Below are 24,916 nucleotides of genomic sequence, written 5' to 3' on the forward strand. Positions count from 1 at the left end.
CATTAAGAACGATAGAGGGAATAAAAGAATACTGAAGGGATGGATAGATTGTATTAGAAGATGTATTATTTAGGGCGCCTGGGTGGCTCAGTTGGTTAGGCGACTGCCTTCGGCTCAGGTCATGATCCTGGAGTCCTGGGATCGAGTCCCACATCGGTCTCCCTGCTCAGCAGGGAGTCTGCTTCTCCCTCTGACCCTCCCCCCTCTCATGCTCTCTCTATCTCATTCTCTCAAATAAATAAATAAAAAATCTTTAAAAAGAAGATGTATTATTTATACAAATGCCAGGCATACTGAAGAGACAGTTAAATGAAACTCAATAAAAAACAGCTGAATGAATGAATGAATGAATGACCTATAGACCACTTCCTCCACTTGGACTGCAAACACTTCTTTTAATGTTTGGAATAATGGCTGTCTTAGACCCATATGCACACATTGCTGAGAAAACTAGAGTCTTCTTGAGTCCAACCCCTCTGCCTCTGGACTGTAAAAGAATTGTGGAGAGAGAAGGGAAAATGACATCAGGTCCCCAGGGGGCCCTGTTCCTTCTTTGCCTGCAATTCCTACCACTGCCACGGGATGCTACTTTGGAAAACAGGAGTTCAGTAAGGCTCTAAGCCAGGCAATGGTGAGGAGGAGGGCATTAGACAAGTTGTCTGACACGGACCACGGTGGTTCTCCCTGGAGGACCATTATACTCCTTGGCCCCGAGAGGTCTGGGTGTAGGCTCCCAAGTCTACAACTCTTTAGACTATGTTTCATTCCTCATTCTCAGGTCATACCTACTGTGCCAATGTGGCTGTGCACACTGTGACTTTGAGCCTGACACACCAGATTTGTCCTCCCTTGCACAGAGCTCCCCGACATGCTGAGACCATCTTACCTCACACTGTAGGTTCTACACTTCACAAGGGGAGGTGGTCAGCATCTTCCACTCATTTGTTTCCAGCAGCAACTCGACTTAAAATCAAATTTTCAAAGTTGCTCCCCTTGAGTGCTATGTATGAAATGTCATTGAGAGGGGAGCTTTTTTCAGGCCACAAAATGTCCCCATTAAATCCTTCCCCTGGAGTAATCACAACTGGACTTACCCTCATATATTTAAGAGACACCATTTACAAGAACTTTCTCAGACAGAAAAGCTCAGCTCCAACATAACTTATGGTCTACACATACAAAAACTGCTACCAGCTTTTAAAATAGCAGCTTCCCTTGAGAACCAGATAAGTGATAATAAACTACAACTCCCCCTAATAATATGAATGAATCTCACAATATGAGCAAAAGAACCCAGACACAACAGAATGCATATTGCATGTTTTATATGTAGCTTGAAAAACGCAAAATTAGTCTGTAAACTAATAAAATAAAAACTAAAAAAAAAAAAAAACCAAAATAAAATGTCAAAATAGAGATTTACCCTTGAGGAAGGGGTAAATGCCTGAATGGAAGCACCGGTGGGCTTTTGGGAGGCTCGCAATGTCCTGTTTCTTGATCTGGGTACTGGTTACAGGAATGTGTTCACTTTGTGAAAATTCATCAAGATATACACTTATGATTAGTATACTTTTGTGCATGAATGGTACACTTCCATAGAAATTTCACAAAACAAACAAAAGTACTCTGCCAAAAGTGAATAAAAGAAGGATAGTTATACATTTCATACCATAGAGGCATGAAGTCATAAAACCTTAAAGACAGAAAAGCCTCAGAGGTGATCAGTTTCAACAACCTCATTTTAGAGACAGGGAAAATGAGGCCCACAGGGGAGAGTCCCAAGATCACACAGAGACTTAGTGTCAGATCATTTTTCCTGCAATCCAGCCCTTCATAATGTTCCTCTCTTTCTTCAGCTGATAAAGGGGGGGGGGGTATGAGTGAAGTCTAAAAATAATCCATGCATCAGGATATCAAGGTATAAAATTTTTCAGATGCTGATTAATATCTGCCTTGCAAATAGCCTCAGGCAGCTGGGACAAGGCAGATGTGGCCACATAAATGTGTTGCCCATGACACATGGGTTGGAAGACTGAGGCAGAGGCAGCTCTAAAGGAACAAAAAAACTTGTCTGCCCAGAATGCACTGGGAATGAGAATTCCAAAGAGGTCGTCTAGGGAGAAGCTCTGCTTGAACCCCAGAGAAGGCTGGGTGCATTTACTGGCATTCCAAACATCTGTGCTTTTGCAAGAAAGATAAAAGGGAGTCTGCTTCCCTGACTCGAGGTATGATATATGGGCTTCCGAGGCACTGGGTGTGGGCTGCTGTTGAAGGCATGATGCAGTGTTTGATGGATGATGGCTGAGGAAACTCACTGGGCCACACATTAATAAAAATTATCAAACTGTCCTGGTTGGTGGAATAGAATGCTAATGCCATTCTCCACGTGGACGTCAAAGGCAGAGAATGTCTGGAGGGAACTAACCTGCTTTATATCTTTACCTTCATCCCACTTGTCCAAATTAGAGCCTCAGTTCTGCTGCCAACACCTTATGTAAGCCAAGACTGGCGGGACCCACTCTAAAATGCAACCACCCATGATACCTCCCCTGCACCTAGACATTCTTAACTGTCAATGAGAAGGTGTATTTCAATCACAAGTTAGATCCACAAGTACCCTCCATCACTCTCTACTGCCCAGAGAAGAGATTCCAAATTATCAGCCTGGCCTTTAAGGCACTCATCCACTTGACCACAAACTTCAGTCTCTGTCATGTTCTCATGTTCCTCAAGGCACCTTTCTGTCATTATCTTCATGTCTTTGTTATCGTTCTTTCCTCATCTGGATTTCCTCTTACTCATTTCTACTACTGAAACTCTCTTCATCCTTCCATGCTGAGGTCAATGGCCACTATTTTCACGATGGCCTCCTTGTTCACCAGTTCCCCTTTCTTTCTTTCTTCCATTGTAAGTTTTTGTATCTATTTAGTCATATTTCATTTTTACCATATTATCATGTAGTGGTCCGTTTTTCATCTCTCCCCCCAAATTGAGCACTCTAAGAAAGAAGGGATGGTACTTGCTTACCCAGCAATATGATTGGGATATGTAGTTGTCCAATATACATTTTTTCTGAATGAGTATGGAAGAGAATCCTTTTGGGGTCATCACACATCCCTGGTCTCTGTGCAACAGACAGTTCCAGTGTGAGTGCAGACTCACCCTTGTGTTGCTCCCCCTCGAGCACACATCAGGTGTGCCTTTCTGCTTCCTGCCCTGAGGCCTTTACCTGATGCCATGGGCATTGGCTCATATGGGCAAGCACAGCCCAGAAGTGTAACAAATTAGGAGAAGGAAGGAAAAATCAAGGGGGCGAAATCAGAGGGGGAGATGAACCATGAGAGACTACGGACTCCGAGAAACAAACTGAGGGTTCTAGAAGGGAGGGGGATAGGGGGATGGGTTAGCCTGGTGATGGGTATTAAGGAGGGCACGTATTACATGGAGCACTGGGTGTTATATGCAAACAATGAATCATGGAACACTACATCAAAAATTAATGATGTACTGTATGGTGACTAACATAATTAAAAAAAAAAAAAACTCACCAAAAAATAGAAGTCTTCAAACAACACAGGTAGGGAGCCAGGGCAGACATACTCCTGCTTTGCATCCTTAATTCTGACAGCAATTCCAGGAGGCATCTGTTTCCTCCTCAGGAGGTGCCAGGGGACTAGAGCCCATATTACCTCAATAATAACATTGTGAACACAGCCCTGTATCGACTTTCTCTCCCTCGGGTGGCCCTGTCCAAGCTCCATCATAACTGCTTCCTGTGCATAACTACCAAGTAGATTACCTGCTCGCAACCCCTGCTTAGGCTCTGTTTTTAGGTTCATCAAAATGAAAAATAAAACAAAATACAAAACAGGATGAATACATGTCCTCTACACGGAATTACAGTTAGGTAATACAACTAACTGTCTCTAGCATTTCCCGAGTGCCTGGAACCAACTATGGCATACAACAGATAATCCATAATTATTTGTCAGCTAGAAATAAATTTTAAAAATATGAGCCACTAGTATCAACTTAGCATGTAGAGGAAAGCCCCACTTATGAAAATAATCATTGAGGCAGTTGTCTACGTGGCTAATTCTAGGTGAGACACATTAGGAGCATCCAATCCCATGGACATTTGATTTTTGCTCTGTCACTTTAGGTTCAGCCAGTTGAGTGTATTCACTGGATCTCAGTTTCAATACCCCTTGTCTCCTTGTGCTACAGGCCCAAAGCTCCCCTGAGAGATTCAGCTGCTGCAGAACAGCCAGACCTGATCTTCTGATCAGAAGCCTCGTCATGCACATGATGGCAGCACATCTGTACCTAGTGCCTAAAACAGGACGACCTGTAGGCCCCAGCCCAGGATATGATCCAAGTAGCTCAGGGCTTAGGTTGTACCATGACTTCCGCCTTGAAAATAATGCTCAGTCCTCCTCCACATCTGTAATCAAAAATTTTTATTTCTTTTTCATTATATACGGCTTTCCTTTCTTTCATTAAAATAATAATAATAATAATAATAATAATAATAATAATAATTATTATTATAATTCTTCCCCCATCAGGGATTCCTTGGAAGCTATCAAGAGTAGAGATAAAGAATATGGACCTGAGTGAGAAAGAATTAGATTCAAATCCTAACTCTCACTTAATAACTATATGGCCCTAGGCAAGTGATTCTGCACCCCCCCTGAACCCTGATTTTCCTATCTGTGTTATAAAGATAGTAACTACTTTTCAGAACAATTCTGATGGTTAAATATCATACATGAATCCTTGGTGTATAAGTGTTCCATCGATGCTGGTTCTCTCCTCTTTCCTTTTAATTAGCTTTGTACTTCCTAAAATGCCTACAAAGTTCCTGGTATAGAAAAGGTGCTTAATAAATGCCACTCCTCATGCTTCATTCTTCCTTTGGCTCTCTTTGTGTTGGATACCTTTCTACTTCTTCACTTGTGGTTTGACTGTCTTGTTTCATGACTTCTGATAACTGCATAATTTACAGTTTTGGCACTAGGAATATAGCATAGAATGAGACAGCTCAAGTGAGGTCCTCAGTCTTATACCATGTGCCTTTAGAAGTCTCCAGGCTTGGATTAGTCCACCAATTCCATCTCCAGTCTTCATAAAGTCCAGTCTTCCTGCCATTGACCTTCCTTTCCCTGAATCATCCTATCATGACTCCCAAGGGAAAGATTTAGGGTATATCCCTGGAGTCATGTAAGATGAAATCAAGGGCTTGGGTTCACCTGACCCCAGACTCCCCAGGGAGAACTCAGTTACCCTGGCTTCTTGCCTCCGACTGGTATTACACCGGCAGTGAGAAATGGGAAAAAATGTAGATTAAACAATCAGGAGACCAAAATTCAATTCATGACCCCACTCTTCTTAGAAGTTGGACCTTCAACTATCAACTTCACAAGCTGGATCTTCAATTCCCTCACCTATAAATAGAGATAATAATTCTCTCCTACTTGGTAGGATTAATTTGTGGATAAAATGAGACACTAGATTCAAAGATGCTTTAATTCATCTTCCATGGAGCAGACAGGTTAATAAAGCATACATTCTTTAGCATGCCTTAAACAACTCACCATAATCTCACCCCCTCTGTAATCTCTTCTAGTTCTACCACTCAAAATTTAAACTCCAGCCACACCACCTTTTTATTCCTTAAGCCTTCTGCACATGCTTTTCCCTCTACCTGGAATATTCTCCCTACTCATCTTCCCCTCAACCTTCACTTCATCTCACTATTTCCTGCTCACACTTCAGGTCCTTTAGGTGCCTACGAGATACCCGGCATTTTACTAGGCACTGGGGATGGAGTGATGAAAAAGAGGAACATAATTCTACTTTGGAAGAGCTGATAGTCTAGTGAGAAAGGCGAATGCTAAGCCAATCCCCCCAATCAAAATGCATCCATTATAATTGTAATAAGTGCTACCAAGGGAGTATTAAATGCTAAAAGTTCACATAATCAATGAAAGGGTCAAATAGAATCTCAGGATTTACATAAGTGACATTTAAGCTGAGACCTGAGTGTATAGACCCCAGTGGGAAGGAAAATTGGCAGTATCAAGAATAGATAGAAGACTGGAGAAGCAGGCAAGAACAATTATTCATAACCTTGTAGGCCATGTCATCTTTTTTCATTCAGTTAGAAGAGTTATGGAAAGCTCTTAAAAGGTTTAAGTCAGGAGAGTAATATTATAAATCAGATATCTATTCATCAAATATTAATTGAGCATCCATGGTAAACCAGGCATTGTGATAGGTACTGGCTATGATACTGGCTTTAGAACTGAAAACTGAAAGGAATAAAAAGTGGCTAATATGAAAACTAATTGGAAGGTAGATGGATGAAGGATGAGATGGTGGTGGCTTAGAATAGGCAATATGAAATAGGCAATATGAAAGAAAGGAGTATAGGGGCGCCTGGGTGGCTCAGTCGGTTTAGTGTCTGCCTTCAGCTCAGGTCATGATCCCAGGGTCCTGGGATTGAGCCCCACATCATGTTCCCTGCTCGCAGGGATCCTGCTTCTCCCTCTCCTCCCCCCTTGTGCTTTCTCTTGATACTGCTCTCTCTCTCTCTCAAATAAATAAATAAAATCTTAAAAAAAAAAAAGAAAGGAGTACAATAAGAGATAACATCAATTTTACCTCAATAAAGCTGGAAGAAAAAGATGGAAATCAAAGCAAAATAACTTGATTATGAATTGAATATGAGGATGACCAAGAGAAAAGAGTTTAACCTTGGAGTGTTGCTTAAAGGAACTCAATTTATAGTGGTACGAGTTACAGAGAGTAAACGAACACTTGGACAGGAGCACATCTGTGGGGAGGTGGTAACAAGCTCAGTTTTGGATGTGTTGAGTTTGGATTGTTTGTGAGACATCAAACTGCACATGCCTTTAGTCATCTGGATATGGGGAGAGAGCTCAGAAGCACGAGGTGGAAATGCAAATGTAAGAGCAGTGAATATACTGATCTTAACTATGGGAGTGGATGTGGTAGCCTAGAGACCATTTAAATTAAGAAGAGAAGACAGGAGACCAAGATCTAAGGACCGTAAGGTTTAAAGAGCAAACTGGAGGACCCAGCAAGGGAGGCTGAGTCGGGGTCAGAGAGGCTAGTAGAAAACCAGGAGTGCAGGATCAAAGAAAGCAAGAAAAGCAAAGGTTTCAGAAGAGGATGGCCAACCCCATAGAATGACTGAAGATACCAAGTGAGTTTATGACAAAACAAAAACAAAAACCAAGTCCTTGGATTTAATGACATGGGAGTCACAGAACTTTGCAGAGAAAAATGTATCAGTAACTTGGTGGTAACAGGAGACAGAGTGAAGTGAAGTGAGGTGAGGAAGGAGTAGGAAGTGAAGAACTGGGGTCAACCACTATAGACTCTACTTTCAAAAGTATGTTTATTAAGAGGATGAGAGAGACATATTGATAGTGGAAGATGGAGCGTTTGGTTTCCTTAAGAAGAAAAAAACCTCTGAGCATATTTAAATTATGGTAAAAATAATCTACTGAAGGAGGAGAGATTGGAAATATAAAATATAGGGAGGTAATTAATATGTAAAATTTCCTAAGAATTTAGGAAGGGATGAAATGCAATGTGAATAAAATAACTAATTCTAGAGAGGAAAAAGAGCACCTCCTACACTGTATCATGTATCCGGGAAGTGGAAGAGTATGCAGAAAGGAGCATACAGATTTAAAATTGTTATAGAGGGGAGTAAACTACTCCCTAGACTGTTTTCTCTGTGAATGAGGGGACAAGGTCATCTGCTGAGAGAGGCGGGGAAGGACAGGGTGTCAGGAGTTGAAAGATGGTGAAGAAGAAAGTAAATTGACAGGAGAAGTCTAGTAGGATTGCCTGGTAGCATGAAGAGTCTAGTTGATATTGGTGACGGATGATATATTGGCGCCAAATATTCTCAACTGTGTGCTTTTCTCTAGCTGTTTGACTGTATGTACAAGCAGCTGGGAAGAAGTGAGACCTGAAGAGTAGTCTTTTCAGCCAGAGGGTGAGCTCCACATGGGGGGCTGATAGTCTTGAGTAAGAGGGGTTGATCGGTATGATTAATAACTGGGACCAGAATCTCAAACAGTTGCCTTACTTCCTCTAGGTAGCCTTTGCTGATACCACTTGACTGAGTCTGAAGCCCCTATTTTGTGCTCTTAGAGCATCTGAATGATCTCAACACCTAGCATGCTGGAGGGTAATTTCTTGCTATATTCTATCTCTCCCCCAGAATTGAGTAAAAGATCCCGAAGGACAGGAATCATGCCTGTCTTATTACTCTGCCATGCTCAGCATGTTTTGCAATACCTGGACCATAGTAAGAGCTCCATATACCTAATAGGATGAACAAATGTGCTTTATGAACTGTAAAAAACTCTGATATAGAAAGCAGACTGGGTGGCATACGGGAATGGAGAGAATTAAGACCCTTCAGGTACCTTTTCCCTTTGGAGGCGCTTGACTTTAGAAACCTCTCATCCGAAGAGCAGCTCGAGTGACAGAAACCTTTTCTGAGGACCTAATATCAGTTCCAGATGTTTGCAGTCATGTTGGTTTGTACCTCACCCTGTAAAACATATTTCCTTCATCCCCACCCCTTCCACACACTCTAGCTGAGGGAGTGAGGCCCAGTCTCCAATGACATCACCTCCCTCAAGCTGGTCCAGGGCAGGCAGAAGGCAGACGGGTGAAGGCCCCTCTAGCTTCTCAGACAAAGGGTATGGCTGAGCCATGGCTCACGCTGCTTGAGGAGCTATAAATAATTTCCACAGTATTTTATCAACAGTTCCATCACAGCTGCTGCCCTCACCGTCCTCTCAGATCCTGGGGAAATTGGGGCCATGTTGTCCCTTGCCTTCAGGTATTCCCCCACACAAATCCACCTCCATAACTGCTCACCTTTATCTGAGAAGGTCTTTACTCTAAGGTCTAAGATGTGATGAGGTGTGTGTGGGTGGGGGTGTCTTTCATTTGTAGATTAGACTTAATGGAAACAGGGAGGAAGAGGATACAGAATGGGGTTGGGGTGGACAGAGGTGTCTTCTCACCATTCTAGACAACACTCCTGACCCAGATCTAGATGAATCTAGATGGGCAGCTCATACCTAAGTCAGTTCGGAGAGACAAACACAAGAAAAGATGGGGTGAGACATAGAAGATGACATGAAGTAAAAAAGACAAAGGAAGAGACAGAAAGATATCAAGAGGAGAGACACACAGAGGGAGGAAAAGAAGGAGAGAGAGAGAGTCAGGAAAGGACAGAGAAAGGAGGAAATACAGACAAAAGCTGAGAGCTGGCAGAAGGGGAGCCTGGTACTCATCAGCTGGGAAGCAGCCTAGCAGGCTCCCAGATGCCAGGACAAAAAGGTACACTGACCAGCTCCAGATGTTGCTGCCCTCCATGAGGAAGTTGGGGGGATGGTGGAGAGGGCCTGCTGCCTCTGTGGGGGCCAACGAGCCCACTGGTCTTCCAGCCCTGAACCAAACAAGTGGAAGTTGGAAAGCCCATGGTAAGAGAGAGAAGTCTCCTATTTTTAAAAGGTAAAAAAAAAAAAAAAATGCCAGCAGATTATCAAAGAAAATGCAGGGGAGTGTGATGGGAGATTATGACAGTGAATGAGACCTTTCCGCTTCCTCTCTTCACTCTTCAGATCCTTATAATGAAGGAGTTGGACTCAATGCCTGCGGTCCTTCTACTCTGAACTTTTGGGATTTACGGAAGCCAACATATACGAAAGTAGCCAAGAAGTGAAGAGTCTGAGGGGCTACATTCCCTAGAAGGTCAGAGCCCTCAAGCTGCCATCAGGTGGCTAGTTACTTCATCATGCCCAGGCATGCAGATGCCCTCTATGCCCTAGTTACCCTCTACCTCTTGGTTAGGTTTATTCTCAACAGAAGGATAGCATACTAGAGATAATAGACTGGGGGAAAGATGGCTGGATTTGGCGGGGAAAGCATGTAGACAAACCAGAGCCCCTGCTCTATCTCCAACTCTACCACTAACTCATCTTATGTGTGACCTCCAGGCAAGTCCCCACCCCTCCCCAGCCAGTTTCTCCCTAAGTCAGTCAGGGGATTTGGCTTTATTAAATCTGCTGTGCCTCAGCCTCCACTTCATATTCCCACCCCTCTGCCTCTACCCCTGCCCAAAAGGCTAAAACCCATGCCAATTGCTCTGATGAGGCCACGTGGGAGAACCAAATGTCTGTTTTTAATATCGATGACAGATTAGCATGTGGGGAATTTAGTCACCCCCCAAAACAAGCCCCATTTCTGCTCAAAACAACTGGAACAGGAGGCTACTTAGGTTTGGCTTTCCCAATAGAGTCCCAGAACTGACAGAGCAATGGCTTCTCTGAAAGAAAGAGAGCGCCAAACCCGGGGGTGGGGAGCAGGGGAAGGAGACAGAGAGGGAGAGTGAGCATTTCAACAGCTAGTTCAAAAGGATGTTGAACAGATGGCAGCAATAAAGTGTGCGTGTTTGTGTGTGTGAGAGAGAAAGTGAGAAAGAGAGAGAAAGAGTATGTATGCATGTATATCTGTGCACACACACTTGTGAGCTTGCAAATAAACAAAGAGTTCCAGCACTGGACTCAGCTATTGGCGAAAATCCAGAGATCAAAGGAGAAAACCCACATTTCCCCATTCTGGCCTCACCTGGCCAAATGTGAGTAATCCTAACTCTCTATCCAAAACAAGTCGTAAACCTTACTTTGCTGTTTTCTTCCTAACATTCAATTTTCCTTTCATTTTTTTTTTAATTTATGGAAATGAGAAGCCACTAAAATTAGTACCTACTCTTTCCTAAGAACTACGCTACATTTGACCCTCAAGGCAACTTGTTAAATGAGTTTTTTTCCCATTCCATGGATAAGGAAACTGAGACCTAGAAAAGATTATGACTGGCCCTAGATTTCTCAGTGCAGAGTGGTGGAAACTTAAAGCAGAAGCCAGGTTTTCCAAAGTCCATACTCCCTCATTAGGCTTATATCCTCTAAGACAAAACTCAATCAAGTGAGCTGAATTATTTATTTATTTGGATTTTATTTACTTGTTTTAGTGAGAGAGCGCACAAGCAGGGGGAGAGGCAGGGGGGAAGGGGAGAATCTCAAGCAGGTTCTGCTGAGCGTGGAGTCTATCGATCCCATGGCTCAATCCCATGACCCTGAGATCACTACCTGAGCTGAAATCAAGTGTCGGGCACCCAACCAACTGAGCCACCCAGGCGCCCCTGAGCTGAAATACTTAAATTTGGGCTGAGTGAAATTTTCAGATGATTGAGACATGGTAAAGATGGCACAGAGGCAATAAATGAATGAATGAATGAATGAATGGAGGTTTTTGCTTCAGATAGCCACCCCCAATCATCCATAGCATCAGTTGATCATGATACCTTTCAGAAGGCTTATTATGTATTCAGCTAGCCTGTAGGGCTATATAAGACCCTGTAAGGTCACACAGCACTCAAGGAGCTAATGTCAGAGTTGAAAATTTAAGATAACCATATATATACCCACAGACACACACACACCTGTACATATACAAATGTAGATATCAATATCTACCCATAGACAATTCAATTCATTGAACTTTGAAAATCTGTGTATGTCAGGCCTTGTGGGAGGATTGCAAATCATAAAGACGCAAGAGTCACTGTCTTCTTTCTTTACAGCAACTCCCCACTAAAAAATTCAAGAATTGACCAGTGGAGAGAATGAAAGTCAAGTCACACAAGAAAGGATTACAAGAATCTGTAAAGATGGAGGTAGCTACGTCATCACCTCCAAACTTCTGAAGGAAGAAGAAGGTCTGATATCTGTATGGGGTGACCCCAGTCCATTACCTAAAAATAAGTAAGTTTCATCTCTATTTAAAAAAAAAAAAAAAAAGGAACTCTTAGATCAGAGCTCTGGTTCCTGGATAATGAAGAAGAACAATCTTGGATTTCCGTTTCTGGATTAGATGGAGAAACAGGGACTAGATTAATTTCTCCAACTGCCTGAAACAAAGAAATTTAAAAAGGAAAAGAGAAGAGAATTAAAAAGAATGTTCAAACTGGAACTCAGGCAACAAAGGACAGAGATCCTGAAAGATGGAAAACAAATTACGTGAGCCCTAAAATTTTCCCAGATTATTGCCTTTAAAGGGATTCCAGGTCACGGTGCAGAGAGAGGGACATATATTTACTCATGTAAAATTCCCTACACTGGGAAGACAACAGTTCTCAGTCCGGAGAGACCACAATGACTATAGAGATAGAGGAATGAAGAGGAGAGAGTTACACAGAAAGAAAATTGAAGAGATCTGTGGAGGGCCCTGTTTCAATATTCAGCACAGTACAGACTGATGAATGTATGTGAGGAAACTATTAACTCACAAGGATTAGATGAAACAGTGCCAAGTGCTCATATAGGGGCCAAAAATAGTGCCGGTTCCTACCAGCCATACTGGAAAATCTCATAATTCATGGGCTATTGTGTGGAGCTCTTAGAAGGGTCTTGCCTCAGTAGTGGGAAATAATTAGCCCTAGACTAAACACTGCTCTGGCTCCACCTAACAAATCTTAAAAGTGAGACCCAAAAGAATAAAACTAATTCCAAGTAACTTAACTGTGTCCCAGAACAGAGTTCAAAAATATTTATAGGAATACAAAAATACCCAGCACCCAACAAGGAAAAAATCAAAATGTCTGGCATTTGGTCAAAAATTACCTGGCATGCAAAGAAGCAGGAAAATGCAACCCATAATGAGGAGAGAAGCTAATCCATTTAAATTGACCCAGACATTAGAATTAGCATATAAAGACATTAAAACACTTCTAACTCTATTCCATATGTCAAAAATGGTAAGGTATGTGATATATTAACAAGACCCATATTGAATGTCTAAAGATGAAAATTATAATATCTGAGATGAAAAATTCACCAGATGGGGTTAACAACAGGTTAGACTTTGCAGAAGTTATTGAAGACCTAGTGCTAGAAACTATCCAAAATGAAACAAAGAAGAAATAATTTAAAAAAATAAAAAGAGAATCACTTCACATGGCCAAAAATACATGTAATTGGAATCACTGAGGGAGAAGAAAGATGGTCAGAAAGAAAAAAATATACATTTTAAAAAATAATGGCCCCCAAATTTCCAAATATGATAGAACTATAAACCCACACATCCAAGAAACTCAATGAACCTCAAGTACAAGAAAATAATAAAATTGCTCAAAACTGGTATTAAAGAGATCTTAGAAGGAGCCACAGGACAAAAATGGTATGTATGTACAGGGGAACAAAGATAGGAATAAAAGCAGATTTCTCAATGCAAACAATGCAAGCAAGACAGAGGAGCAACACTTTTAAGTTACTAAAAGAAAAATCTGTCAATCTAGAATTCTATACCCAGCAATAATTTCTAAAAGCAAAAGCTGAAAGAATCAATCACTAATAGATCTGAAATATAAGGAATAGAAAAAGACATCCTTCAGACAGAAGGACAATTAAATCAGATGAAAATATGTATGTGAAGGAATGATGAGCAGCAAAAGTGGTAACTACATGAGTAAATACATAAAATTATTTTTCTTAAAAAATAAAATTATTTTTTGGGGCGCCTGGGTGGCTTAGTCGTCAAGTGTCTGCCTTTGGCTCAGGTCATGATTCCAGGGTCCTGGGATCGAGCCCCGCATCGGGCTCCCTCCATGGCGGGAAGCCTGCTTCTCCCTCTCCCACTCCCCTAGCTTGTGTTCCCTCTCTCACTGTATCTCTCTCTGTCAAATAAATAAAAATCTTTAAAAAAAATTATTTTTCTTATTAAAAATCTTTAAAATATAATTTATTATTTAGGGAAAAACAATAACATTGAATTATGAAACATATATATGTGCAAAATGTATGACAATAAAGGCTAGGAGGGGAGTAATAAAAGCATACTATTATAAGGTTCCCATACTATAAAGTGGTATAATAGCTTTCAAGGTATACCATGATAAGTTGAATATGCATATATAAACACTAAACCAACCACTAAAATAAAATAAAAATATTTATAGTTAATAAGTCAACGAAGGAGATAAAATGGAATCAAAAACACCCAATCCAAAAAGAAAGGTAGAAAAAGAGAAAAAAAGGGAAAAAAGATGGGACAATAGAAAACAAGTAGCAAGACGATAAACTTGACCACAAAAAATAACACATTAAATATGAATAGTCTAAATACTACAAGTTAAGGTAACAATATCAGACAGGATTTAAAAAAAAAAAGAATTAAAAAGATCTACATATATGTTGCCTACAAGAAATACAATTTAAATATAAAGACACAAATAATATAAAAGTAAAAGAATGGAAAACATTAGAGCAATCGAACACTAATCAGAAGAAAGCTGGAGTAGTTGTATCAATAACAAAATAGATTTTTAGAGCAAAAAATATAACAAGAATATAGACAACAGTTTCACAGTAATAAAGGGATCAATTCAAGGAGATCTAGTGATTCTAAATGTTTGTGCCCTTAATAACAGAGCTTCAAAATGCATGGAGTAAAAACTGAAAGACCTATAGGAAGAAACAGATAAATTCGCAGTTATTGTCAGAGGTTTCAATACCACTCTCTCAAGTATTGATATAACAAAACAGAAAATCAGAAAGGATTTAGAAGACTTGAAAAACATAATTAACCAATTTGATCTGGTTGGCATTTATATTAATATCCCATCCACAAATAGAAGGATACACATTCTCTTAAAATGGACAGGCCAGATTCGGGGCCATAAAACCAATCTCAATAGATCTAAAGTGATTAAAGTCATAAAAATTATGTTCTTTGATATAGTGAAATCAAACTAAAATTCAAAAACAAAAAGATGTCTGTAAAATTTGCAAATATTTGGAAAATAAGTAACATTAAATAAGTAACAGTAAAGAACCCATAAATCAAAGAAGAAACAAAAAGGGAAATTAGAACATATTTTGACCTGAATGAAAATGAAAACTTATCAAATATTGGTAAGCCACTAAAGCAGTAGTTGGGGGGGGAATACTTATATTACAAGAAAAATCTCAAATCAATAACCTCAGCTACTTCCTTAAAAATCCAGAAAAAAGAGGAGCAAACTAAATTCCAAGTCAGCCAAAGAAAAGATATAACAAAGATCCCAACAGAACTCAGTGAAACAGAAAATAGTGAAAACTGATGAAACGAAAGTTGATTGGTTTGAGAAGGTAAATAAATTACATAACCTCCAAGCCAGATCAATCAGAAAAAAAAAAAAGATAAGGTAAACTACTAAAATCAAGAATGAGACTGTGATACCACTGTAATTTCCACAGGTATTAAAAGAATAATTATAGAATGTTACCAACAACTTCTTGCCAGTAAATTTTGTAACATATGAAATTGGAAAATTCCTTGAAACATACAAGCTGTAACTTAAATAACCCTATATCTAATCAGACCATTAAATTGATAGTTAAAACCTTCTTGGGAAAGCTCCAAGCCCAGATTATTTTACTAGTGAAGTCTACCAAATAATTAAAGAAGAAATATTACTAATTCTACCCAAACTCTTTTAGAAAACAGAAAAGGGGGGAAATGTTTTGCAATTTATTTTGTGTGGCCAGCATTGACCCTGATAACAAAAACAGATGAAAGTATTACAAGAAAACTATAGATCAGAATCTCTCACAAACATAGATGCAAAAATTCTAAGTGAAATTTTAACACATCAAATCCAACAATGTATTAGAAAAAAAAAGATAATGCATCATGACCATGTGGAATTCATTTATTCTGGAAATGTAAGGCTTTTTTTTTTATCATTTGAAAATCGACCAATGTATTTTATCATATTTTTAATGTAATTTATCGTATTAACAAAGAAACAAATTATATGATCATTTTAATAGACTCAGAAAATTCAACACCCATTTCTAATTAAAACAAAACAAAAATCCCTCAGCAAACAAGCATTCAGTCTCTCATCATTAAGTACGATGTTACATCAAGAACGAGCACTGTGCTGGGAGTCAGACCTGATTGTAAAGCCTGGCTCCACCAGGTACTGGTTGTAGGAATTTGGGAAAGTCACATACCCTCTTTGGGACTCACTTACTTGATCTGTAAAATGAGGCTGGTAATCATTTGTAGAGTGAAGTTAGAAAAATATTGGCACTTGTTCCTTCGCCCCCTGATCCCCCAAAATAAATTTCAACAACTATCCATGCAGAAAAATACCTCCACAGAACTAAGGTTTCTAGGTAAGGGATTATAGCACCTGGGTGAAGCACAAAAATAGGAAAAGCTATATTAAGCAGGTTAGGAAAGACCGATCCACTATCGTAATCCTCCCTGTGGAAGGAGAGAGAAGTGTGTGCCTGACTTCACTAGAAACCCTGTAGCTACCCTGTTCCAGCACGGGGCTGACTCCCTTGGATGTAGGTGGCTCCCAGCAGACTCTTAGGACCCCAGGCCCCTGGCTAGGGCCACCAGCTATCAAGGCCCCGGAAGCTTCCATGGCACCGGGCTCCCATGAACTCAGGCTTCCAACCCATCCTGGCATCTGCCAGTTCCTGGTCCCTGTGGCCCAGGCTCCACTTGGTCCCAGCGCCAGGCTGACTACCACAGACCCAGACTCCTGGCCTGCCTGAGAGCAACACCAGCCCCCACAGAGCCCAGCTCCAGGACAGCATAGCTTTTTGGCTATGTCAGACATTCAGAACTCAGTGAGAGCACTCAGGAGTTACAACCAAGTGTAGCATTCTTTGGAGTCCTTTTTCTCATCTTCTTCTGTGTGCCTGAATCATTTCCAGTTCCCTCTTCCTCAGCACTGAATACAAAACTATCTCACTAGAGATAATATGTTTCACTAGAAAAGGCAATTCCTTGAATTTCTTGATTTCAGTCCCAGAGAGAATGTATTTCAGACTCAGGTATTCAAACACGGACCTGTAGGCCTTTCCAAGCAGAAAAGATTAAATCCTCTTCTGAATTAACTAACCCTTTGATAGAGAACTTCGAGGATTGAACTCAGAGAATCAGAAATTCTTTCGGCTACAATTTACTATCATTCCCTACTGAAAATCATATGAAAAACAAAACTAAACTAAACCCCACAGACATGGGCACCAGGTGACAATCACTAAACCACGAAACCTCAAATGCCTTCCCATGTCAGATGACAGTAAGTCTCCAAAGGCATTTAGAAAATCCATTTCTCTCCTCTGTCACATTATCCCAACAAAATGGGAAGTCATGGTCTTTCTACTTACCTGTGTAGAGGTCCGTATCTGTGTATTCATCCACTTTCTTGTGCTGCAGAATATAGTCGGAGACCTTGGTCCCAATAGCTGGCTGAACATCCACCCACTCCAAGGAGACCACTGTGCTGGAGGGCTCTACTGTTGGGGACAGACGAAGCCTAAAAAGGGTGACAGGGAAGGTTGGTTGTTCTCCAGCAGTATTGTCTGGGCCCCCAAAGAGTCTGCAGGTCTCAAGATTAAAAGCACAGGATTCAGGCTGGTCTCAAATCCCATTTTAATCCACCAACAAGCCTTTGTATGGACTCTGGCAATTCATTATACTCTTTCAGCCTCCACTTCTTTGTCCATAAAACAGAGTTAAGAACAGCTACATTTCAGGATTAATGTGGGATCCAGTAAATTAATCCAAGCACACAATACATGCTCACAGAAAATTGATTAGCTTTCCATTTGTCTAAACCATATTTCCAGCGCTGCTTCATCGTCAATTAAATTGACAACGCCTTCAAACACAGTAGCCTCAACCTTCTTGCCATTCTCTCCAATCCAATAGATCAGTCAACTCTTTAATATCCTTAAATCAATACTCCCTCAGAGAGGGCGGGAGTCCCAGAAAATCCTTTTACAAGGTAAGACATAGTAGAATGATTGAAGGTTAGAACTGGAAAGGTCCTTAGCGGCTGGGAAGTGCAATCATCTCATTTCACAGATGGGGAAGTAAGGCCCAGAAAAGGAAAATAATTTGCAAAAAATCACCCAGCAAGTTGGGGACAGAACCGTGATGGTAGTAACTTTGCTTGTCCCCAGCCCAGAGTCCTTCTCTCTTTCCATTACACAATACCATACCTCTTCAAGAACTATCTTACAGTATAATCTCCCCAACACACACACAGAGGGGTGTTAAGGGATTCTGGTTCCCCCATATTGGCCCCTGCCCCACTCTCCTATGCTCCTCACAGCACTGTCTTAATCCCGCCCCATCAGTCAAGACGACCTCCTTTAACTTCCTTGAATGGTCAATTTCCCACATCAGGGCTTTCACACATGCTCTTCCTTTTGCCTGAACCATGACTGTTGCCATTCATCATCTGGAAAACTACTCCTATTCAGGTCTTTTCAGAGAGGCTTCCCTAACTACCCCCCTCCAACTAACACACCAACCCCCATTCTTCTCTCTCCTAGCACCTCTTCATTTTTCTTTCATATTTTTATTAACTTTTTTAACTGTATCATATTTTCCTGTTTTGCTTTGATAGTTGTCCCCTCACTAAACGGTCAGCTCCCCAAGTGCATAGACTATCTTGTTCACTGATGAATCCCCCAGTGTCTGACACATAGCAGGTGGTCAAAAATTATTTGTTGAATGAATGAATGAAATGATGTTTCTTTGAAAAGGTTTTATGCTCTCTTTATCTCAGTGGTCCCAATTTCCAACAGTAGTCAGTGCCCAGTAAACCTCTCCTGAGCAGATGAGTGAGGAAGATAAACCCAGGGCATCATTTAAAAAAGCTGGTTTCTATTCTGCCAAAACTCCCTGTTTTCTCAAAGGAGGCAGGTCCCAGAGATGTCAGAGATCTGGTGACACACTCTGGTAACAGAAGCAAGCCATGGCCTGCGCTGGCAGGACAGAACTGTGAGTCCATGAAAAGGGGTCGGCAAAGGAAGAGGGACCATACATACGTACACTGGCTGTGGGAGGGGGCTGCAGTTGGGGAGCCCACTGGCATCAAAGGCGCTGAGGTCACATCTGCACCAGTCATCGATCACGTCCCCTTTCCCTGAGCACCAGTAGGAGCTCATCAGTGCACTCTTGAAGGCCTGGAATAAAGGAAGGCAGAAGAGATGATGATGACCATGTGGAGAGATTGAGAGTGAAGGTCCCAGTGACCATGACAGTAACTGACCCAAGCTTCACAGCAATCCACCTAGGCACAGGACACCATCTCTTGCCCAAACACCTAGCACTCTACCACCAGGTTCTCCCATTCTGAGCCATTCTCTCCCCAGCAGCTGGAATGATCACTGAGGCAGGACGGCAGTAACAGCAACAACCAAGAACCTCCTCTGGGGCCTGGTACTCTACCTGAATTAACTTATTTAATCTTCTTCACCCCATGCAATAGATATTATAATTATTATTATTGCCATTTCCCATTCTACCAATTGGAAAAGTGAGGCACATGGAGGCTCACATGCCCTTGCCTGAGGCTCACAACCAGTAAGTGATGGAGCTGGGATCTGATGAAAGCAGTGTGGCTCCAAACCCTCCCCCAAACTCCTTTTTTTTTAATTGAAGTATAATTAACAGCGTTATAGTAGTCTCAAGTGTACAACGTAAGGATTCAACGATTCCATACACTACTCGGCGCCTACCACAGTAAGTGTACTCATCACTTGTTGCTATGCTGCTTCTGGCAGAAGTCTGACCATCTCACGTCCCTGTGTAGAAACCTTCAGAGGCTCCCCATAGCTCTCAGGACAAAGTCTAAGCTCTTTACTCGAGCTCCTGACCATTTCCACAGTATCATTGGTCACCACTCCTCTGATTTTTCCTTGCATGCTACCATCCACCCTCATGCAACCACTAACATTCCCACCAATAGTAAATCCCTGCTTCTGGAAAGTGTGCTCTAAATTAGGAGACAACAAATTGCTTCTGTAAAGGGCCACATAGCAAATAATTTTGGCTTTGTGGCCAGGTAGTCTCTGCCACAATTACTTAGCTCTGCCTTTGTGGCATGAAAGTGACATAGATAATACTTGAAATGAATGGGCATGATTGTGTTCTGATAAAACTTTATTTACAAAGACAGGAAGCAGGCTAAGTTTGGTCTAGGTCCACAGTTTGCTGACCCTTGCTCTAAATGATGATTAACATTCTATATAATTGCTTTTTTTTTATGTTCAGTTAGCCACTGTACAGTACATCATTAGTTTTTGATGTAGTGTTCAATGATTCATCAGTTGCATATAACACCCAGTGCTCATCACAACACGTGCCCTCCTTAATACCCATCACCCAGCTACCCCATCCCCCCATCAGAAACAAAACAAACAAAAAAACCCAACATTCTGTATAATTGCAATGTGCCTCATTGTCTTTTTTTTTTTTTTTTTTAAATCTTTTCTCCCTGCTGGAATATTCCCTGGCCCCCTTCCTTATACTCCAATTCACTCTTCCTGTCTTAAACATTCCTTTGCTCCAGGAACCCTACATCTTGAGTTTCTTAAGCTTTGAATCATGCTCCTCTCCTGGACACCATAACACACTAGACCACATCTACTGCCCCATCCCTTTGCCTGTCTCATCCAACAGATTCTGCTCATACCAAGGGTACAGGCCATGCCTTATTCAAGCAAGTATTCTCATAGGACCTGGCACAGATATCTAGTCAATATTTATTGAATAAATAAATGGACACTGAAAAACATCATTAGGCTCATGCTCAGGTTCGGGTGTGCTTCAAGCTTTAGTCACTCCATTTACACTGATGTTCCAATGCACTGGGGATTCAGAATGTTGGACAGCTCTTTTTTAAACTTAGGGACTTTAAAGAATATTGATGTCTTACCCCTTTACCACGTAACAGACCCTATGTCCTTTCTTTTTCTTTTATGTTTGTTACTTTCTGTGTACTTTTTAAATGAAAGTTTCATACTGCCTATAACCAAGGACACCTGGTTAGCCAGGTGTCACTTTTTCCATCATGCATGGTCAAGACTCAGGTGTAACATGTTTGTGTAAAGAGGGTCTGGGGTCTACATCCTTAGCTACCCAAAACACAGATCTAGGGGGAGGTGTGTATCAAGAACGCTATTATAGCAATGCACCCAGCCATCCTGCAGATCTGTCTCTTGCTTCAAAGTGTTTGGACAGAACAGACCCAGGGAGACCCCTCCTTCCAGCTTCTAACTACCCTCCAACCTCTTCCAGTCACGACCTTCAGAACCATCTGCTCAGCCACCCCCTGTCTCTGGGACCAGCCAACATTGTATTCTGAGCTTAGCTCCTCATTGCCAGTCAAACAAGAGTTTCTAGATTTGTCAGTTACTCCATCAACGTGGAGGCTGCCATTAACCACCTCGTCAACGTACATCTGTGGGCCTCCTACACCTATCTCTCTCTGGGCTTCTCTTTCCATCTTGACAATGTGGCTCTGGAGGGTGTAGGCCACTTCTGTGAGTTGACTGAGGAGAAACGCAAAGGCACCGAACATCTCTTGAAGAAGCAAAACCAGACTGGCAGCCGTGCCCTCCTCCAAAACATTCCAAAGCCTTCCCAAGATGAGTGGAGTAAAACTCTAGATGCCACGGAAGCCACCATGGTTCTGGAGAAGAACCTGAACCAGGCCCTTTTGGAGCTGCATGCCCTGGGTTCTGCCCAAGCAGACCCCCAGCTCTGTGACTTCTGGAGAACCACTTCCTAGATGAGGAGGTGAAACTTATCAAGAAGATGGCGACCACCTGACTCACCTTGTCATGTGGCTGCCCGCCCCCCCACCCCCCAGCCCAACTGGGCTGGGTTAGTATCTCTTTGAAAGGCTCACCCTCAAGCACAACTAGAAGCCTCTGGAGCCCAGCAGTCTTTAAGGACCCTCCCTGGCATCCCCCTGGTATAGGGGCTTCTGCCTACGCCTCTCCCTGAAGCCACTAGACAGCTTTTTAACCACCCCAGATCCCCTTCCCAAACTGTGGGCCAAATGGAAACAATAAAGCTTTTTAGAGGAAACAAACAAACAAACAAAAAAGAATGCTATTGTGTGAGCCTCCTCCACATTTCTCTCAGTGCCTCTGATGAGGAAGCTCCAATACTCCTGCTGAATGTTCTCACCCATATTCTCTGCTAGAGAGAATTTCTCCTGAATTAAGTGTAGTGACTAAAGAAATTTAAAAAAGAATTATAATAAAAGCTAGTGTTCATGAAGCACCTGTTACACAGTGTACATGCTTTAAGGGCATTAAAAAATGTGATTCTCATAACGGTAGAGATACAGATATCATGATCTTCATTTACAGGTGAAAGAACTAGGAATTAGCACAGTGAAGCGATTTTCCCCAGATCTCACAGCAATCTAAACAGTGGAAGCAGAATCCCAACCCAGATCTCTGTGACTAACAAGCACAGGCCTTTTCTATTTAACCATGTGGGGCAGTGGACCCCAAGTAAGGTTGCCAGATTCAGTAAATCAAAATACAGGATGCTTAGTTAAAATCAGATTTCAAGTGAGTAAGAATTTTTTTTTTTTTTTTAAGTCCATCACTCTCAGTGTTTGCATATAAAGTATGTAGGCCAGGGTCTGGCACAACAGTAACAGCACTATTCCTACTACAAGTCAGAACCTATGTTGGAAACAAACGTCCGTTATTCAGCACCGGGTGGGGGGAGTTTCATGAGGACAGAAACCAAATGGGATCGCATGAGGTCATGCTGACTGATGGATCTTCCTCTCCCTTCCTTTGCAGGTTCCCCTTTACTAAAATTAACGTGCAAAATGGCTCATGGCTTAAGATTCTGTAACATCTCTAGCCAGCACTAAGGGCTTAATACTATTTGGTGAAACCCAGGGCCATGGGTGAAAGTGACCCAGATGGTAAGAGATTGCTTTGACTCTAGCAATGAGAGGAGAGAGAACATCCTGTTTTGTTTGTGTATGTGTTTTTGTTTTTGTGTGAGTGTGTGTTTTGTAATCAATAGTTGCTTGAGCTTGTGGAAAACAAAACAGGAAATCTCTCTGGACTTTGTGAGTTTCACCATCCAAGCTGCTCTTGGGAAGAAATCCTGCCTGTGAGTCTCCACATCTACTGGCTCTTTCCCAAACCATGAGGAACAGAATGGGGACTGGTGCAATGGCCAGGCAAACCCTGGAGAGAGCTCAAACACACCCTGATAAAAGGCCTACATCAAAGAGGGAGCCCTGGCTAGGCAGCAGGATCCAGCATTGTGTCAGGGCAGGATCACGCTTTCCTTACGTCTCCAGCCCTTGCAACATCCCATCTCGAATCCAATTAGATCCCAGGGGAGGAGAATCATAGAATGTTCCAGCTTCAAGGGACTCTGTAAATCATCTAATCTAATCCATTTGACAGATCAGATACAGTGGCTCAGAAAGGCTAGTGGGGGGGTCCAAGGTGAGAGAGCAACTTTGTGATGAAATGATTCTATTCTTCCATTTAATCCTAAAATTACCCTTTGAGATGGATGTCCGATCCCCATTCACAAGTGAGCGTGGAAGAGTAGCGACTTGAACTGAAGTCCATCTGAATCCTGGCACCCTGGACCTTCTCAGGTCACACAGGAACAATAAATGCCAAGATTTCATCCAAAACATCCTTTTCGGCTGCTCTGTTTGGATCCCATGCTGATGTGCTGTTTGTGTGTGTCCATGAGTGCGTATGCCTGTGTGTGTGTGTGTGTGTGTGTGTGTGTGTGTGTGTGTGTGTGGGCGCGCATGCTCGTGCGCGTATGTTCTCAGAGGAAAATGAAACCTTACACTGGAGGCATTGTTGACTCCTGGCTTTGGAGTCAGTGAAGGGAATTAAGAAACAAATCCTGTACTTAAACAAGGGTAAGGACTACATTTGCATGACCATTGGTTTTCATAACAAAGAAATGCTTCCAACTTCTGGCTAATTAGCTAGCACACCAAACTGGGCAGGAGGAGAAAACAGCCACAAAAATGTTAAGCAATCAAAATAAACTAGGATTCATTTCTGACTGGATGGTTACTTCCCTATATGAACTTGCCTAGTTTAAATTATGGAGTTACTCCTCTCTTTAAGCCTTAATTTCTCCACCTGTAAAATGAGGACACGGAAGATATATTTTTGAAAGTTTAGTGTAGTTCAGTTAACATTCATTGATCTTCCTACTCCATACCACCTGCTGTCTAGGTGCTAAGAAATGAGATGAACAAGACGCAGTAGCTAACTTCTAAGGACTCACGGTTTAATGGTGAAGACACAATCACAATGAACCACAATTATGGTTCAAATGCTATGAAGTAATACACACAGGAGGCTGTGGGAATACCAAGGAAGGGGCTCTTCCAGCTCTAAAATTCTGACAATGTCTTCAGAATCTTAACTTTAATACTCCTGTATTTGATTAAGATACTGGGGACCATCTATATAGAGTGTCACTAAGCCTGTGAATTAAATTCCATACTCCATACTTAAAATGACTCTCTTTTTACACTAAAAATCAAACTGGGGAGGCTGATTCCAAGTCTGCTATTTTTTATATTGAGATGATTCTGGTCTGTCTGACCAAAAAGATGCCCTTTAGTCTTCACTCAAAGCTTAATGGATTTTGTTATCTCCACGGTGCTATTAAGATTGGTCTTATGGCTGTTCAATCCTCTTCTCTAGGCAATTGTCCTAGCCTCCGGACCAGCCTTCGAGCTCCAATGTCACCTCTTCAGCACCTCCTCTCCCAGCTTTCTCTAACATCACTACTGATTCCACCCTCTTCCTCCGACTCCTCCAAAGTCCCACCTCCTTCTGGTTAAAGCCTCTGCTTCCTAACCTGACATTCAAAATCCTTTGTTGTTCAGCCTGTGGCTCCTCTCCCAGGCTCTCCCCACTGTATCCACTCTAGGATCCGGCACACGCCAAGCCTTCTCTTATGCTGT

At 41.7% G+C, this 24,916-nt stretch overlaps 1 protein-coding gene across 4 annotated transcripts in view; it reads right to left on the reverse strand.

The window, feature by feature from the left end:
* ASTN2 (astrotactin 2) overlaps positions 1-24,916 on the reverse strand; it is an 865,335-nt gene that overhangs the window by 137,691 nt on the left and 702,728 nt on the right. For all 4 annotated transcript variants that reach the window (XM_078061680.1, XM_078061681.1, XM_078061679.1 and 1 more), the window contains 2 exons: positions 18,970-19,103; positions 17,295-17,443 (listed from right to left, as the gene is read on the reverse strand). In XM_078061680.1, the coding sequence (XP_077917806.1) occupies positions 17,295-17,443; positions 18,970-19,103 (283 nt within the window). The remainder of the gene's footprint in view (positions 1-17,294; positions 17,444-18,969; positions 19,104-24,916) is intronic.

This window comes from Halichoerus grypus, chromosome 14 (genome assembly GCF_964656455.1).
Source record: "Halichoerus grypus chromosome 14, mHalGry1.hap1.1, whole genome shotgun sequence".
In the NCBI taxonomy this organism is placed as follows: domain Eukaryota; kingdom Metazoa; phylum Chordata; class Mammalia; order Carnivora; family Phocidae; genus Halichoerus; species Halichoerus grypus.